The 16,372-nt window shown below is 42.5% G+C and overlaps 2 protein-coding genes across 4 annotated transcripts; both read left to right on the forward strand.

Annotated features, from left to right (window-relative positions):
• The first annotated feature begins 1,512 nt into the window (after positions 1 to 1,512).
• Positions 1,513 to 8,419, forward strand: LOC106931031 (GTPase IMAP family member 8-like). Its single transcript, XM_015008942.2, has 3 exons — positions 1,513 to 2,089; positions 3,429 to 4,640; positions 5,656 to 8,419. Exons 1-3 carry the CDS (start codon positions 1,537 to 1,539, stop codon positions 7,221 to 7,223), a joined length of 3,333 nt encoding a protein of 1,110 aa, XP_014864428.2. The 5' UTR covers positions 1,513 to 1,536; the 3' UTR covers positions 7,224 to 8,419.
• A 1,250-nt stretch (positions 8,420 to 9,669) lies between these two features.
• LOC106904304 (phospholipase A and acyltransferase 4-like) lies at positions 9,670 to 16,119 on the forward strand. 3 transcript variants are annotated; one of them, XM_088008587.1, is made up of 6 exons: positions 9,670 to 9,741; positions 11,530 to 11,588; positions 11,919 to 11,962; positions 13,937 to 14,045; positions 15,206 to 15,299; positions 15,691 to 16,119. In XM_088008587.1, exons 2-6 carry the CDS (start codon positions 11,570 to 11,572, stop codon positions 15,770 to 15,772), a joined length of 348 nt encoding a protein of 115 aa, XP_087864713.1. In that variant the 5' UTR covers positions 9,670 to 9,741; positions 11,530 to 11,569; the 3' UTR covers positions 15,773 to 16,119. The 3 variants fall into 3 exon arrangements, with proteins under 3 accessions (XP_087864713.1, XP_087864714.1, XP_087864712.1); XM_088008588.1 differs by having other exon boundaries at positions 15,206 to 15,285; XM_088008586.1 differs by having other exon boundaries at positions 9,671 to 9,741; positions 15,206 to 15,468.
• The last annotated feature ends 253 nt before the right edge of the window (positions 16,120 to 16,372 follow it).

The raw sequence follows: 16,372 nt of genomic DNA on the forward strand, positions 1-16,372 counted from the left end.
GCTGGTAAAAAACCTGCATCTGGAAAAAAATGAGATGTCAGCATGAAAACATGTCACTGCGCCCTCTAGTGTTGAAAAGGATCAACAGCAACAAAAACCGAGAATGGCTGCAAAGTCACAGAGATCGTCTCCACCCTGATTTTATAGAGTCCAGCTTTATTGGCTTTCTATGACGTCACATAAACTTCCCATAATGCATCGGAATGACCTAACAGAAAACTCTCTCTCTCTCTCTCTCTCTCTCTCTCTCTCTCTCTCTCTCTCTCTCTCTCTCAGTTTTTTATGACGTGCCTCGTTCGGCCAGCAGAGGTCTCCCTCTGACCTGTAAGTCCTGATCTGACATGTTTCTGCAGCTGATGGTCCATCTGCAGGTTTTGGTGTTTATCTGGGTTTCTGAAGCTTTTCCTGAATGTGAAAACAGGAAGTGTTGCCCTAAATGCAGGTGTGTGTGTCTCAGGTGTGTGTGTGTCTCAGGTGTGTGTGTCTCAGGTGTGTGTGTCTCAGGTGTGTGTGTGTCTCAGGTGTGTGTGTCTCAGGTGTGTGTGTCTCAGGTGTGTGTGTGTTTCAGGTGTGTGTGTGTCTCAGGTGTGTGTGTCTCAGGTGTGTGTGTGTGTCTCAGATGTGTGTGTCTCAGATGTGTGTGTGTGTGTGTCTCAGGTGTGTGTGTGTTTCAGGTGTGTGTGTGTCTCAGGTGTGTGTGTCTCAGGTGTGTGTGTGTTTCAGGTGTGTGTGTCTCAGGTGTGTGTGTCTCAGGTGTGTTAAAACTGGAGACTCACTGCTGCTGGACTCCTGAACCACAAAGCTGTTAGTTTCTGAATATAAATGAGTTGAAGTTGCTGCTACCCAGCAGTTCACCACCAACAGTGAATGACTGACTTTAGGGTGAAACACTTTGGACTTGATAAAGTTCTGCACAAGTTCAGACCGTTAACTTTCCTCATCCTCAGTTTATCAGTGAATCTTTATCAGTGAGAGGAAAATGACTGTATCGTCACAGCAAAGTACAGAAAATCCACAAATCCCCCAAAAGGAGTAAAACATTAAAACATTATTATAAACATAAACTAACATTTAGCTAAAACTGGGAGGAAGTCGCCTCTTCAGCCTCAGGTGGATCATAAGAATGATGCTAAGACACGTTGGGCAACATTTATGTCTTTAGGCTGTCAGCCTCTGTTGAAACCAAATAGGCTTTAATCTATATTCATATTTCTATAATTTTCCTAATCTCACATGTGGCAGTGGCAGCCATTTTGGCTAGTTACCATTTACCGTGGATATCCAGTTTCAGTGGAGCATCTGAACTGTTGATGTAAATAAACTGAACTGGTTTGTTGTTGGGCTCCTCTGGTTGTTGCTCCACTTACACTAGTTGGCCAGTAGGTGGCACTACATGCACACAGACTCCAATCAGAACCTGCGCAGATGCAAACAAAGCTTCTGAAAAGTTACCAACATGAATGAAGGACCAGAAACTGGACAATGTTTCTAAGTTTCCTGTCTTGTTCTTCAGTTTCCCCACTGAAGATCATTCTGATGGGGAACAGCTGGTCTTCAAGGAGCCAGGTTGGAAACTCCCTACTGGGACAATCCCAGTTCAACACCGAGGTGGAACCAGAAACCTGCCTGAGTTTCAGAGGACAGCTGATGGGGAAAGGCCTGGTCATCGTCAACACTCCCAATCTGCTGCTGCCCAACATCTCCCAGTTCCACCTGATGGAGCACATCGAACGCTGCATGAGACTTTCTGCTCCTGGACCTCATCTGTTCCTGCTGGTTCTGCAGCCTGAGAGCTTCACAGAGGACCACAGAGACAGGCTCTGCAGGATCCTGGAGCATATCAGTGACCAGTCCTTTGCTCACTCGCTGGTTCTGAAGACACCCAGAGAGACTCCCGGACAAAACCCTGCCAGTCTGGGGGCCCTAGAGGCCATGGTGAGGAACTGCAGAGGAGAGTTTCTGTGGAGGAGGACCACCAGACTCTCTGACATCTGGCAGTTTTTGGAAAAAACTCTGACAGAGAACAGAGGACGACGAGTCAGCTCAGAGAAATTTGAGGAACAGACATCGATGGACCCCCAGGTTTCCAGTGAGTATGGAACGAGTTTCCTTTGTTACATGAAACTTCATTCCTCCATTAAACCAGAATTGGCCATTATTGACTCACTGGTAAAAATAGGCACCATGTTTTGGTTTTTGTCTTTAATTAGACCAGAACCTAAACCTGAAACTAACTCCAGAGTTTAAAATTGGCAGAGAAATTTCAAATATGTTTAAAACAGCAGCAGTAGACCAAAGTGCTTCACGATTTACACCAAACATCATGACATGAAACAGAGATTAAAACAATAAAATGCAGATTTTAAACAGCAAACAGGAAATAAGCTGAGTAAAAGTATCATAACAGCAAGTCAAGTTCACTACAAGACAATAAAAATGTTTTTGAAAGATGATAAAGTGAAGATGTCTGTCTACTGTTATGCTAGCAGGTTATGCTAGCAGGTTAGGCTAGCAGGTTAGGCTAGCAGGTTATGCTAGCAGGTTATGCTAGCAGGCTAGGCTAGCAGGTTATGCTAGCAGGTTAGGCTAGCAGGTTAGGCTAGCAGGTTATACTAGCAGGTTAAACTAGCAGGTTAGGCTAGCAAGTTATGCTAGCAGGTTAGGCTAGCAGGTTAGGCTAGCAGGTTATGCTAGCAGGTTAGCCTAGCAGGTTAGGCTAGCAGGTTATGCTAGCAGGTTAGGCTAGCAGGTTAAACTAGCAGGTTAAGCTAGCAGGTTATGCTAGCAGGTTAGGCTAGCAGGTTAGGCTAGCAGGTTAAACTAGCAGGTTAAGCTAGCAGGTTATGCTAGCAGGTTAGGCTAGCAGGTTAGGCTAGCAGGTTAAACTGGCAGGTTATGCTAGCAGGTTATGCTAGCAGGCTAGGCTAGCAGGTTATGCTAGCAGGTTAGGCTAGCAGGTTAGGCTAGCAGGTTATACTAGCAGGTTAAACTAGCAGGTTAGGCTAGCAAGTTATGCTAGCAGGTTAGGCTAGCAGGTTATGCTAGCAGGTTAGCCTAGCAGGTTAGGCTAGCAGGTTATGCTAGCAGGTTAGGCTAGCAGGTTAAACTAGCAGGTTAAGCTAGCAGGTTATGCTAGCAGGTTAGGCTAGCAGGTTAGGCTAGCAGGTTAAACTAGCAGGTTAAGCTAGCAGGTTATGCTAGCAGGTTAGGCTAGCAGGTTAGGCTAGCAGGTTAAACTGGCAGGTTATGCTAGCAGGTTAGGCTAGCTCCAATACTAAGTTCTGGTCCAGTAAAAGCATACTTGGTTGTTAATTGAAGTTTTTTCAACAAGTTTATACTCTAGATCCATTCTCTCTCTATACCTTATTGATAAACTGATTGTTTCTATTTTGGTCTAAACTGTTTTTTGTTGGTTTGTTGTGTTTCAGGTTCTGCCTTCAGAATAGTTCTGTTTGGGAAAAGTGAAGAGATGAAGACTAAACTGGGGAACTTTCTCCTTGGTAAAGGCCGAGAGCATTTCCATAAGACGTCTTCTCCTAAATGTGCAGCTGCTAACGGAGAGTGGAGAGGATATTCACTGACGGTGGTTAAAACTCCAAACTTCTTCCACATGTCTGAGAGAAAAATCAAAGCAGAAATGAAGGAGTGTGTGAGACTCTGTGATCCTGGACCAAACGTCCTTCTGCTGCTGGTCAAACCTTCATCATTCTCACAGAGGAAGAGTCAAAGCCTCACAGCCGTCCTCAGTTTGCTCGGACTGGACGCTCTGCAGCACTCGCTGGTGGTCAAGACCCACGAACAGATCGAATCTGGGCCAGTCAAGCAGCTCATCAGAGACTGTGATGAACGGCAGTACAACATGCATGAAGACGACCAGAGGGCATTAATGAGGAAGGTGAAGGCCACCGTGCACCTCAACAAGGGAGTCTACCTCACCTTCGCTGGAGAGAACATGGACCCAGAACCTGGACCTCACAGGAGAACCTTAAACCTGGTTCTGTGTGGGACCAGAGACGCTGAGAAGGCCTCACTAGCGAAGGCCGTTTTGGGCCAGACAGAGCTTCACTCGGTCTCCAACCCTTCAGACATCATCATGAACCAAGGAGAGGTGTGTGGCCGTTGGGTCTCCATTCTGGAGATGCCTTCACTGTACAGGAAAGCTCAGCAGGAAGTGATGGAGGAATCCTTCAGGTGTGTCTCCCTCTGTGACCCTGAGGGTGTCCACGCCTTCATCCTGGTCCTACCTGTGGGTCCCCTCACTGATGAAGACAAGGGAGAGTTACACACGATCCAGGACACATTCAGCTCCAGAGTCAACCACTTCACCATCATCCTGTTCGCTGTGGAGTCGGATCCTGCAGCTCCAGCTGTCACCGGCTTCATCAGGGAAAGCAGAGGCGTCCAGGATCTCTGCCGGAGCTGCGGAGGAAGATATGTGGTTCTGAACGTCAAGGACAGGCAGCAGATCCCAGAGCTGCTGCGTGTCGTAGAGAAAAACATCATGTCTGAAGATGAGCAACATGGATACACAGCCAAAATACACGCCAACGCTCAAGCAGAAAAAATCTGGGAAAAAGATAAAAACATTGTTCATCTGGAGGAAGAAGTTCAGAACCTCAAGAGGAAAACCAACATCAGCAGTGAGTGAGATCCAGTCATTAAAAACAAATACTGAGTTTTCCATCGATCAGAAAGATCTGATCTATGACACGTTTTAGAATTACTTCATTCCAACCTCATGTGGAAAAACTCATTAAACTCATTATACAAAGAAAACGTAGAAAAGGGTGAAAAACAAAGTCCAGTCCATCTGCAGTCAGGCTCATTAGAATCTCACATTTCAGCAACCAGGCAGTTCAAAGTGCTTTAAGTGATAAATACAAAACACAATAAATAAACAGCAAAATCCTCCCATTACGTTACTTTGCATCGGCTCTCCTGGAAGATTTTGAAAAGGGAGAATCAGGAAGGAAATTCAAACTATTCAAGTCTGAATGAAGATGCACTATTCCCATGACCTCCAGGGGGCAGCAGAGGCTGTAATGCTGCTCACCCCTGTGTACTCAGAGGTGGGCAGTCGACCTCCTGGTGGAGGAGTTTACCTTTTATCTGTCGACCCACTGATGTGGCTAAACCAGATAAATCTAAAGCAAAGTTAGCTGTGCTAACCGGCTTAAAGCATCAACAATAGTGCTGCTACAGCTAAGCTGCACAAACATGGTATTTAGCAGATGCTAATGCTAAAGTGTGTTAATTGCCCTAACAACCTGAGAAGGTCTACCGTTTCTTCTTCCCGTTAAATCAGTTTGGTTTTTGGAGGCCTAAACAAAAACTCACCAAACTCGGCGGACGATCAGAACTGGGTGAAAATTACGTATTTTAATAGTTTCACAAAGTCAGAACAGGAATGGCTCAGCAGCGCCCCCTGGCAGCTTTCATGATCTTGATCATGATCTTGTGACAGAAGGTGGATAACAAGTTGCTTTAAAGCACAAAGGTTTTCCATTAATGCCCAGATTCACCTTTGAAATAAAACCCAGGGTGCATTTGGTAAACGTACATCAGAAGTTCACATCCTTTCTACCAACCTGCCCTCCTATGTTCCACTGACTCCTAAGCTTCTACTAAAAACCTGATGGCTTCTTTTCCTTCCAGGAGCCGATGAGCCGCCGACCCCAGACACTCTTAGGATCGTCCTGATCGGGAAGACCGGCTGTGGGAAGAGCTCCTCCGGAAACACCATCCTGGGAAGAGAGGAGTTCAAAGCTCAAGCTCTCCAGAAGTCTGTCACCAAGTACTGCCAGAAAGCGCAGAGCGAAGTGGCCGGCCGCTCGGTCACGGTGGTCGACACGCCTGGACTGTTTGACACCAGCCTGTCCAACGAGGAGGTCAACGAGGAGATGACCAAGTGCATCAGCCTCCTGGCTCCGGGGCCACACGTCTTCCTTCTGGTGCTGCAGATCAGCAGGTTCACTGCAGAGGAGAAGGACACATTAAAACTGGTCAAGAGGGTCTTTGGAAAGACTTCTGAGAAGTTCACCATCATCCTGTTCACTAAGGGAGACTCATTAGAACATCATTCAATATCTGTAGAGGAATACATCGAGAACGGAGACGATCACATCAAGAACCTGATCGAAGACTGCGGAGGACGGTTCCACGTCTTCAACAACTACGACAAAGAAGGCAAAGCACAGCAGGTCTCTGGGCTGCTGGAAAAGATCGAGCAGATGGTGAAGAAGAACGGCGGCGGCTGCTTCACCAACGAGATGCTGAGGGAGGCCGAGGCGGCGATCCAGAAAGAGGTGGAGAAAATCCTGGAACAGAAGAACGAGGAGATGCAAAAAGAGCTGCAAAAGATTGAGAAACAACGGGACAAAGAAATGAAAGAGCTGCAAGAGACGATGGAGGAGCAAAAGGCAGCGCTGGCAAGTCAGAGAGAAGAAACATTAAAACAACTGGAACAAGCGAGGGTTAAAATGACCAACGAGACAGAGAGGATAAGGAAAGAGAAGGAAAAGAGGGATGAAGAGGACAGGAAGAAGAAGAGAGAGGAGGAGAAGGAAAATCAGGAGTCTGAAGCAAAACTGAAAGATTTGCAGGAAAAAATGGATTCTACAGCAGATCTGGAGAAGAAGAGTTTACTGGGACAACTCAAGGAAAGTACGAGGAAAGAGCAAGAGAACAGGAAGAAGGAGCTGAAGGAATACTGGGAACGTCGAAGGAGAGAGAATGAGAGCAGACGGAAAAAGGCTGAAATGAAACTCAAACAGCTGCAGATGTATTACCATCAGACCAAAAAGACGTCTGAACAACAGACTGAACAGGAGGACAAAAAGCTGGGAGATCTGGACGAAAAGTACGAGAAGAAAGCCGCCGACATCAGGAAGAAGTTCCAAGAGGAGGCGAGAGAGCAAGCAGAGGAGCACAACGACTTCAGGGAGAAATACACGGAAAACTTCGCTGGTCTGATGGAGGAACACCGGGAGGAAATCCAGAACCTGGAGCGGAAACACCGGATGGACATGCAGGAGAACGAGGAGAAACGGCAGAGAGAGTACAAACTGCTGGACAACCTGCTGGTCCACAAGGAGGAACGACTGAAAGAAGAGCTGGAGCACAAAGACAAGCAGCTGAGAGAAATGGAAGAGCTAAAGAACGCCCAGGAGAGAGAGCTGAAGGCGATGAAGGACAAGTACAAGAACCGATGCCTGATCGCCTGAGCGCTTCTGGTCCAGGGACCGGACCCACTTCATCGACCGGCCTGAGGATTTACAGCAACAACAACGGCTGGAGGAAGACCTGACGATGAAGGAGCTTCTCTTCAATGAGCCGCTCAGACTCTTCACACTCTGAGGATGTTACAATATTCTTCCTCAGCACGACTCTGATTTACTTTGGTCTCTTAGCAACCAGCACAGCCGGGCCTGGCGCAATCTGGAGGTGTGCGCTCTCCTGACAGTTTCCAGTAAACTCCTTCCTGATGGACTCCAAACCGATCTGGAGGTTTAAGTTTCTCTGTTTTTGGTCAAATATATTTTCTAACTCATCATGAAGAATAAACATCAGGCTGTAATCCGGTTCAAACTGAGCAGAACTTTTCCTATCATGGATCAGAAACCTGGATCAGAAGACGGAGAGAGCAGAGAACCAGGAAGAGTTTTCAGAACCTGTAGAACCAGAAACACTGTAAAAAATCCCACCAGCTGCTGGTTAACCATGTCTGGTCTGTATTTAGTTACCAGATGAGGATCCAAAACGTTCACCGAAGTGAGTTCTGATAAATCTTCATGAAATTAAATGACAAAATGACACTTTATTATATTCACTCCTAAATGGAAACAGTTTTTCCAAAAGGTTACTTTAGTAAAAGTAACTGAGTAAAGATAACTAGTTACTACCAGCTGTGGACGGTTTTACCAGAAACTGTTTCCACTAGAGATGGACGACAGCAGGATCGTTTCTGAACTTCTTCCTGAAGCTGCAGCAGTTTAAACATGTCTGCACGTTTCTGCAGAATCTTATTGATGCATTTTTCTGATTCTTCAGCCTGTAAGTCCAGATCTGAGCTGTGGATGTGCAGCTGACCAGTCTGACCAGCTTCATCTGTTATTTAACAAACCAGCAGCTCTGATCAGCTGCACATGACTGAGTGAAATCAGTATCTGAGGAGATTAATATCTGAAGAATGTGCAGAATGACCCACTAACAGAGGCTGATTATTGATTTTACATGTAATCACTATTTAATATTCAATAGTTAAACATGTTTTGTGCCAAATTAGACTTTCATCATGATGTCACACCTCATGTTTGATGGGATAAATGTTCTGAAAAGGTTGATGTCCATCTGGATCCAACTGGCCTAGTTAAAGACTTTCCATATTGTGATTAAAATAAAATTACAACAGTTTTCAAAACCTGGGGTGTTTCCTTGATTCTTTCATGGATGTTTGAGAAATCCTTTAATCTCCCTGGCAACACTTGCTCTCATAAAGCACCGCCAGTTTCCACAAATGTCCTCATCGGAGCTGCAGTACCTAAACCAGGTATGATCTTGAATGTCACTCCAGTCATTCAGCACAGATTAAAATGTAGCTTAAACTCAAACATTAGCACATTAAAGTCATTTAAATAACTGGGCAAATGAACACGGCTCAACATTTATTTCTCCTCCTTCATATCTTCCTTTCAGACCTGAGAGTTTGGTCTCCTGGTTCTCCTGCTTCATCCTGAGCTTAAATGATCCACAGTGTGATGCTGCTGGCACAGCCACACAAATGTGGTAACATTCAAGCACATCACACTCATAATCAGTCTCATCACATGTTTGTTTCTTTAAAAATAGGATTACATTTACAGAATAACTGGTTTTTGTTTAGAATGCAACACATATAACTGTCTTCTGGAATAAGTGCACACAGTTTAGTTAACTTTGTTTTAGGCTTTACTTGATTTAACCTTTGCTTGTTTTGCGTTACCTCAGTGCTGCTCAAGTCCTTCAGGGGAACAAAGAGGTGGAGAAAAGGTGGAGCCTATGGAGACGGCAAATTGGTTCATATTAGTACTCAGAATCATCTGAACAGGATTTTCCTGTTGGCTTCATTTAGGTTTCTGTGTGTTCTCCCCTTTGTGTTTTCTACATGACCAGATCAGCCAGTTTTTAAGTTTCCCTTTGTCTCAGTTAGAGAGGTTTGTCTGCTTGAGTTGAATTCTGTTGCTTTGGCCTCTTTTATGGCCCAACTTTGTCACTTTCCATTATTTACTCAAGTTTCTGTTTTGGGATGAATAAAAAGCAGTTCTTTTTGGATTTAAACCTGAGCCTGGTCCATCACACACAGGTTCACTCAGAATGGCTGCAGAACTTTGGTCCAAACTATCCAGGAGTTTATTGGAAACGGACAACAGCTGTGTGGCTGAAATTAACTGAAAACTGATGGGATGCAAACAGGTAAAGGGAAATCCATTTGAAAAAAATCATGCCAAATTTAAAAGCAAAATTATTTATAAACTTTAAAATGAGAAGTAATAAAATGATAGTAATCTGAAGCTCCAGCAGGAGCAGGACGAGGTCATGTGGGAGTGGTTCTTCTGTGCTGGACTTGTTTCAACATGAAAACATCCAAAACAAAGACATCGGCCTGGAAATTAAAACTGGTTTATATCAACCTACAGAGAAACAGTTTTGGTTTCATTTCCTTCGTTCGGATGAGAGAAAAGCAGCCAGACATCCAGGGATCAGGTCAGAACTAACTAACTAACTAACTAACTAACTAACTAACTAACTAACTAACTAACTAACTAACTAACTAACTAACTAACTAACTAACTAACTAACTAACTAACTAACTAACACTTGTTTTTAAAGATGTTTTGAAAAACGTTTAATTGTCCTTGATGGTTACTAAATTATAATGAAAAATTTATTTACAAATGGAAAAGCAGCGAAAACCACCAACCAACATCTAAACTCAACATATTTACATTTTTAAAGTATGACTGATGCTTTTTTCTTGATTATCTTAAATGATAATCAGCCTCCACTTCTATGTCATAAAAAGCTTTTAGAGCTTAAAGGAAAAAACATGAAAAGCAGAAAATGAAACAAAGAAAAAAAGGAAATAAAGGAAAGGAAGTAAAATGAAAATGATCATAAATAAATTTCCTCTGGGTTATCAGAATCAAAATGTTCTATTTGCATATATTTATCAGCAGCCATCTAAATAAAATGTTTAAATTTAAAACTGATGAATTATTGAACAGCTTCACTTTGTAGATCTGAGTCAGAGAATGAAAGCTGAACTTTATTTCAATAACTGATCAGATCCATGTTGTTCTAATCAGAATCAAAAACATATTTCTGTCGTATTTAAACTTTTCCAACATCATTTCACTGCAGCAATGAAATGAGATTCATGTTTTTAAGTTGAGAAGTTTTGGCTCTAAACTACCTGTAGGTGCAGCAGCTCTCACTAGTCTAACCCCTCAAAGCTCTTTTGGACGCGACACGTTCCTTCTAGAAAAAGACGTCTTGAATCCAATAGTCAGTCTTAAGTCTTTACTGAATCCAAAAGAAAATACAAATAACAAACATAAAAAAACAAACAGAGGGTGACAGTCAAGAGACTGTGTTCCTCTGAAGCTGCCAGATTTCTACAGATGCTCTAATCTTTCATAAACTAATTAGACAGACAACCAATCAAAAGGCACTACACAACAAGCTCAATACAACCACAGATGCTCATCTCTTTCAAACAGCAGAGAAAAAAATCAACTCACGTCAAAACAAAACAACTTTCTGTACCAAGCTCCAAAGATGTACATGTGGCTCCTACACTACATTTAAAAGTTATTCCAGAACAAACTGTTGTAATTTATGTTGTTCAGGATCTAAAACTTCTTCAAATGTTGAATGAATGAATGAATGAATGAATGAATGAATGAATGAATGAATGAATGAATGAATGAATGAACGAATGAATGAATGAATGAATGAATGAATGAATGAATGAATGAATGAATGAATGAGAGACAGATCCACCCGGTTCCAGATCCACTAGCAGACAGTAACTACTTTCTGCTCCCAGAGGAGCTTCAGCTTCATCCTGCAGGTTTTACTGCAGCTTCACCAGCAGCAGAACAGAAACGCTGAACTCAAAGAGCAAAGATGAACTTCACCAGATGAACAGTTCAGTTCCAGCTGCAGATCCATGAAGACATTAAGAGGGAAAATAAACCACTAAACACTGATTACCAAACACAGCAGCATTTTGTTTCTCCTTTTTGATAAACATCAACTTTATAAATATAACTTATTATTCAAGAAAGAGAAACCTGAAGGCTGAAGTTTGTTTCTCTGCTTTAATCAAACATCTTATGATTATTATTTCAGTGTCACTGAAGAAAATCCCAAAGACCTGCAAGGAAATAATTTAGTTTTTCAGCTCAGAGAGAGAAAACTGATTTCTGTTGACCTTTATTGTCATCATAAACATTTGAGCAGTTTAATATTTCTCTTCTTTCTCCGTAGGTCCAGCCGTCGGTTTCAGACGTTCGTTTCTTCTCTCATCATGGGAAGCGTCTCATCCAGTAAGTCCTTCAGTTGGTCTCAGGTTTGGTTTCTGCGTCAAAAGAGATAAAATAGATTGTGAAAAATAAAAGGTCCCTTATGACACCAAAACAATAATTATTGGATACATGATGTTCAATAATAACTTTAATTTAAACATATTTAGTGCAAACTTATTGTAATAAACTGAATCCTGATCTCTGAGAGGGATTAACATGTCCCTGATAACTGGAATCAGCAAACAGATGATCTGAAATAATCTTTACCAGAACATTCCTGACTGGTTCTGCAGAAACATGAAACAATCATCATGTCAACAATAATTCAGGATCTTATTTGTTCTGCTCCAGGTGCTGCAAACCCAGAATATCAGGAGGGAAAACACACAGACATGGTTGGTAAACACATCTTCAGTTATCTAGTAATGTTTGGCATTAAAATATATTTGATAGATTATTTTTAATCTGCTGCATTTGGACGGAGGCAGCAGGTCGTTTGGGTCTGAGAGGTTCTGATGGGGAAATAGTTTTATTTCTGCTGCTGCTCAGTTGATTCTGAACTGTGATCCGTTTGCTTCATCCCAACATCTTTTAGTTTTATGGAGACAAACAATTCAACCTGAACCTCATTATCACCTTCACCTGGTGTTACAATCATCCTGCAGCCAATCAGAGCTCAGAGATTTACTGTCTACATCATAAAGTACAAAATACTTCATCTCCTTCCCTAAATAACCCAGAGCCTTTTCACTCTGAAACATTTAATCATCCCGTCCAACATGCTGTGTTTGTTTTGGCTGTGAATAAAAATGTCAAAGGTTATTAAGAAAGTTGGTAATTTAATCCCAATTTTTTTCAGTGTTACAGGCAGGAAGTAAAGAGGTCTGGTCATGTGACCTTTCACACTCGATACATAAAATAGAGTAAACACTGTTATTTAACTTAAAAACTTCAATTAGTTGCTAAAAGTCAAAACAATTCTTTTAGAGGTTCAGAAGTTAGAAAAAATGTCTGGCAACAATTGTTGGTGGGATTAAACGGGTTAATTATCAAGGCTCACCTGTTTATCAGGATTAATGGCTCAGAAGCTCTTCGTCTCTATCCTGATAATCTGGTGACGATTTATAGGAAATTCTTTCACTGACACTTTTAAACAGAAATGTGGACATGATTATAAAACCTCTCTGCAAATATAAGAGTTTTTAACAAAATACTTCAGCTTCCAGTTAAAATACTTCAGTCATGGTTACATTATGTCATAGGAGAAAACCCAAATAAAATCTCCAGAGCAGCGATGAATGGACCAGAACCCAGAACTGGCTTGAGTTAAACAGAATCCAGCAGAGGAGAGGAAGCAGACTGAAGGTTTGACTGACATGGAGACAGAGAGGATGAAATGATGAAGATGTTCAGACGTTCAGAGCTGCAGTCAAACAGGAAGAAGCTGCTCTGCTCATGGTTTCATACCTGCATGATGTCATAGTGAGTCTCACCTGGAGCCATCATGACAGAACATCGTCTTCAATCAGAGCCTCTTTGGTTCTGGGCAGTTTACTGTTTTATAATTTACTAAGGTTATACGATAATTTAATTAAAAAGAACAAAACCAGAAACACGTTCCCATGGTGACGTTTTGAGTTCCTTACAGATTATAATAATTTATTCTAATCTTTCCAACGATGCTAAACATGGAAATAAAAACAGAAGAAAATATGATCATTTGAATGTTGGATTCTGCAAACAGGGTCAGTGAGAAGTTTGACCTGATGGGCAGCCTGAGTGTGTGAACGCTGCAGTTTATGACTTTTACTAATATACATATGTTTTATAACCAGCTGCACAGTGGCGCAGTTGGTAGAGCTGTTGCCTTGCAGCAAGAAGGTTCTGGGTTCAATTCCCAGCCTCAGTCTTTCTGCATGTTCTCCCTGTGCATGCTGGGTTTTCTCTGGTTTCCTCCCACAGTCCAGAAACATGTCAGGTTAATTGGCCTCTCCAAATTGCTCCTAGGTGGTTGTGTGTCTCTGTAACAGACTGGTGACCTTCTGGCTCTCGCCCAGAACGTTGGCTGGAGAGGCGCCAGCACCAATCCTGACCCCACTAGGGACAAGGTGTAAAGAAAATGGATGTAAACAAGCATCAGAAGTTACAACCATAACTTCTGATGCTTGTTTAATAAAATGTTGATGAAAGTTATAAAATATGATTTGATGTTTCAGCTGCTGATAAAATCTTTTAAAAACTGCATAATGTTTTTTTCCACATGATCTTTTCAGGTATCAAATGTTTTTACTGAAACTGTTTAACGTTTTCACTTCCTCTGATTTCATTTTTATCTTTAGAAATTCATCCTGTTTGGTTTTTACTCCCAGAACAGAAAAGAACCAAAACCAGGAGATCTGATTGAGATCTTCCGGGTCGGATACAAACACTGGGCCATCTACATCGGCAGTGGATTCGTGGTTCACCTTGTGGTGAACGGTGAGTCTCACACATATTAATATTTAAAGTGAACAGATTAAAATGTGATACTATAGAGAACAGATCCCTTCCTGTTTCTCTGCATGGAGTTCAGCAGGAACTGCTGAGAGACTCTGCTGACCTCAGGATGGAGGAAACATTTGGTGGAAGTTTAGATTTAAAACGGAGGAAGGAACAGGGCCGGCTGTACGCTGGGGCAAAAGGGGGCTGGGCCCCCTCAAACGTCTTCCCCCCTCAAATAAAACTTGCTGCAAATAACCGAACATCTCCTTTATCCGAGGTTCTGCTGTGCACCGTGCTGAGCAGGCTGCGGTCTGTCTGTCTGTCTGCGGTTAGGCTGTAGCTGAAACTACTCAGCTGCTAGTAAACAGCCAATCAGCATTCAGTATTCAAACGAGCCTCACAAGAGCCAGATCCCGCTCCCTGCTAGCCAACCTGCTTGCTAATGATGGCGACTTTATCTGTCAAGTTGTCTAAACCTTAAATGTGCACGAAAGGAGCACAATGTTTTGCTAACATTTTACTTTCACAGGTCAGTAAAAGGTTTTAATTTAAAAAAATATCGAGGAGGTGGAAGTAGGTCAGTTATGTTCCCTTGACTTCAACAACCTTCGCATGTTGTTCTGCGCAGTTCGGTGTGTTTGGTTCCGTTTATAAGGCGACCCTCACACCAGCTCTGTGACAGAGCATCAGTCCAGCAGGTTTTTAAGTTATGAACCCCGCTGGGTTTACTGGTAGTAATCACAAAATAAACATCAAGACAGAAAATGAATATTCTGTCTTTTTGTGGGAAATGTTTGCGTTTTTGGCGCTGAATCCTGATAACGCAGCGCTGCTCTGTCAGCTATTGGATTTGTTGTCACTCGGTTGTTATGGCAACGGATCTGCGTGTAAAGCATACATTTGGTCCAAACTAATTTTTCCAAGAAAATGAAAGAAGATGAACTAGGTGAGTATTGTGCCGTGTGGGCGGGGCGGAGCGGCAAGAAGACGAGCGGGGAGCCGTATCTGATGGGGAAACGCGCCTTGACGTAACACCTCCTTAACATTTTCACCCCCCCCTCATGTATCCATGGCTAGAACCGCCCGGAAGGAATCGGTCATGTTCTGGGATGTTTTAATATGAATTATTAACTATTTAAACTTTTGAAACTTTACAGGTTTGGGCTCCAGCTCCAGCTGCTCCCTGCCTGCACCAGGAGAGATGGGCTTTGTGATGAAGGAGAAGCTGGAGGACGTGGTGGGTGGAGACAGGTGGAGAATCAACAATTATCTGGATAAAAAACACAAACCTCAGCAGATTTACACCATCGTGAAACAGGCTGTTGGGTTCATTGGGACTCGGCTGCCGTATAACCTGGTGAGCAGCAACTGTGAGCATTTTGCCACCGACCTGCGCTACAGGAAGTCAACGTCTCTGCAGGTAGGAGGTCAGAGGAAGACGGAGCGAAGCTTCAGATCGGCTGCTGAAATCAGAGTCAGCAGGTTGAGATCAGCTCACAGCAACAAAGCAGATAAAACAGCTTTACATCATGAAACAAGCAGCAAACATTACATTTATCACCATCACACTAGAAACATGAAACATTGATCAATGTTCCAGCTATCTGTGTTTTTCCTGAAGGCTCTCTGTCGCCCCCTGCAGGTGGTCAAAGCTGGAGCAGGTATTGGCGGAACCGTGGCTGGACTGGTTCTGTTTACTGGAAGTTTACTGGGAATCCTGCTGAACAGACGCTGACTGGGACTGATGGGAATAAACATATAAAAATATCCTATTTATACATTTATTAATTGATTTCTGCTAGTTGTAGAAACTGTTGATCATGAACAGATCATGATCTGAAACTTTTAACAATTAAATTAATCTTTGCTAATAATGAGGCTGAAAATGTCAGAGTTCAGGGATGTAAATCATATAAATGTTGAAATTTATAACAGATTAAAAATGACTGTTGAATCATCATCAGTGTAAATAAAATCTGATATTAATTAGTGGAAAATTATTGATTATAGTTTTGCAGTTTGTTTTGGTATGAAGTTATAAAACTGTTAATAAAAAACTTATTAAAATTGGTTTTATTATTTCTAATCAAATTTTTTATTGATTTGTTTATTTTCTTTATAAAATGAACCTGTAACCATGACAACATCAGGTTTCTATCGATGTATTGATGATTGATCCTTCCTCCAGGGTTCTGATGGTTCTGATGGTTCTGTGTGGGTGATGGAGGCGGGTCAGCAGGTCAGCGTTTCCACCCTGAGCCAAACGGTGTGGGTCTGGTTCTGTCGGGTCCAGAAGAACTCCTGCAGCTCTGAACATGTCTGAC

This window comes from Poecilia mexicana, unplaced genomic scaffold, assembly GCF_051168715.1.
Source record: "Poecilia mexicana isolate PSO_F unplaced genomic scaffold, ASM5116871v1 scaffold_9, whole genome shotgun sequence".
Lineage (NCBI taxonomy): Eukaryota > Metazoa > Chordata > Actinopteri > Cyprinodontiformes > Poeciliidae > Poecilia > Poecilia mexicana.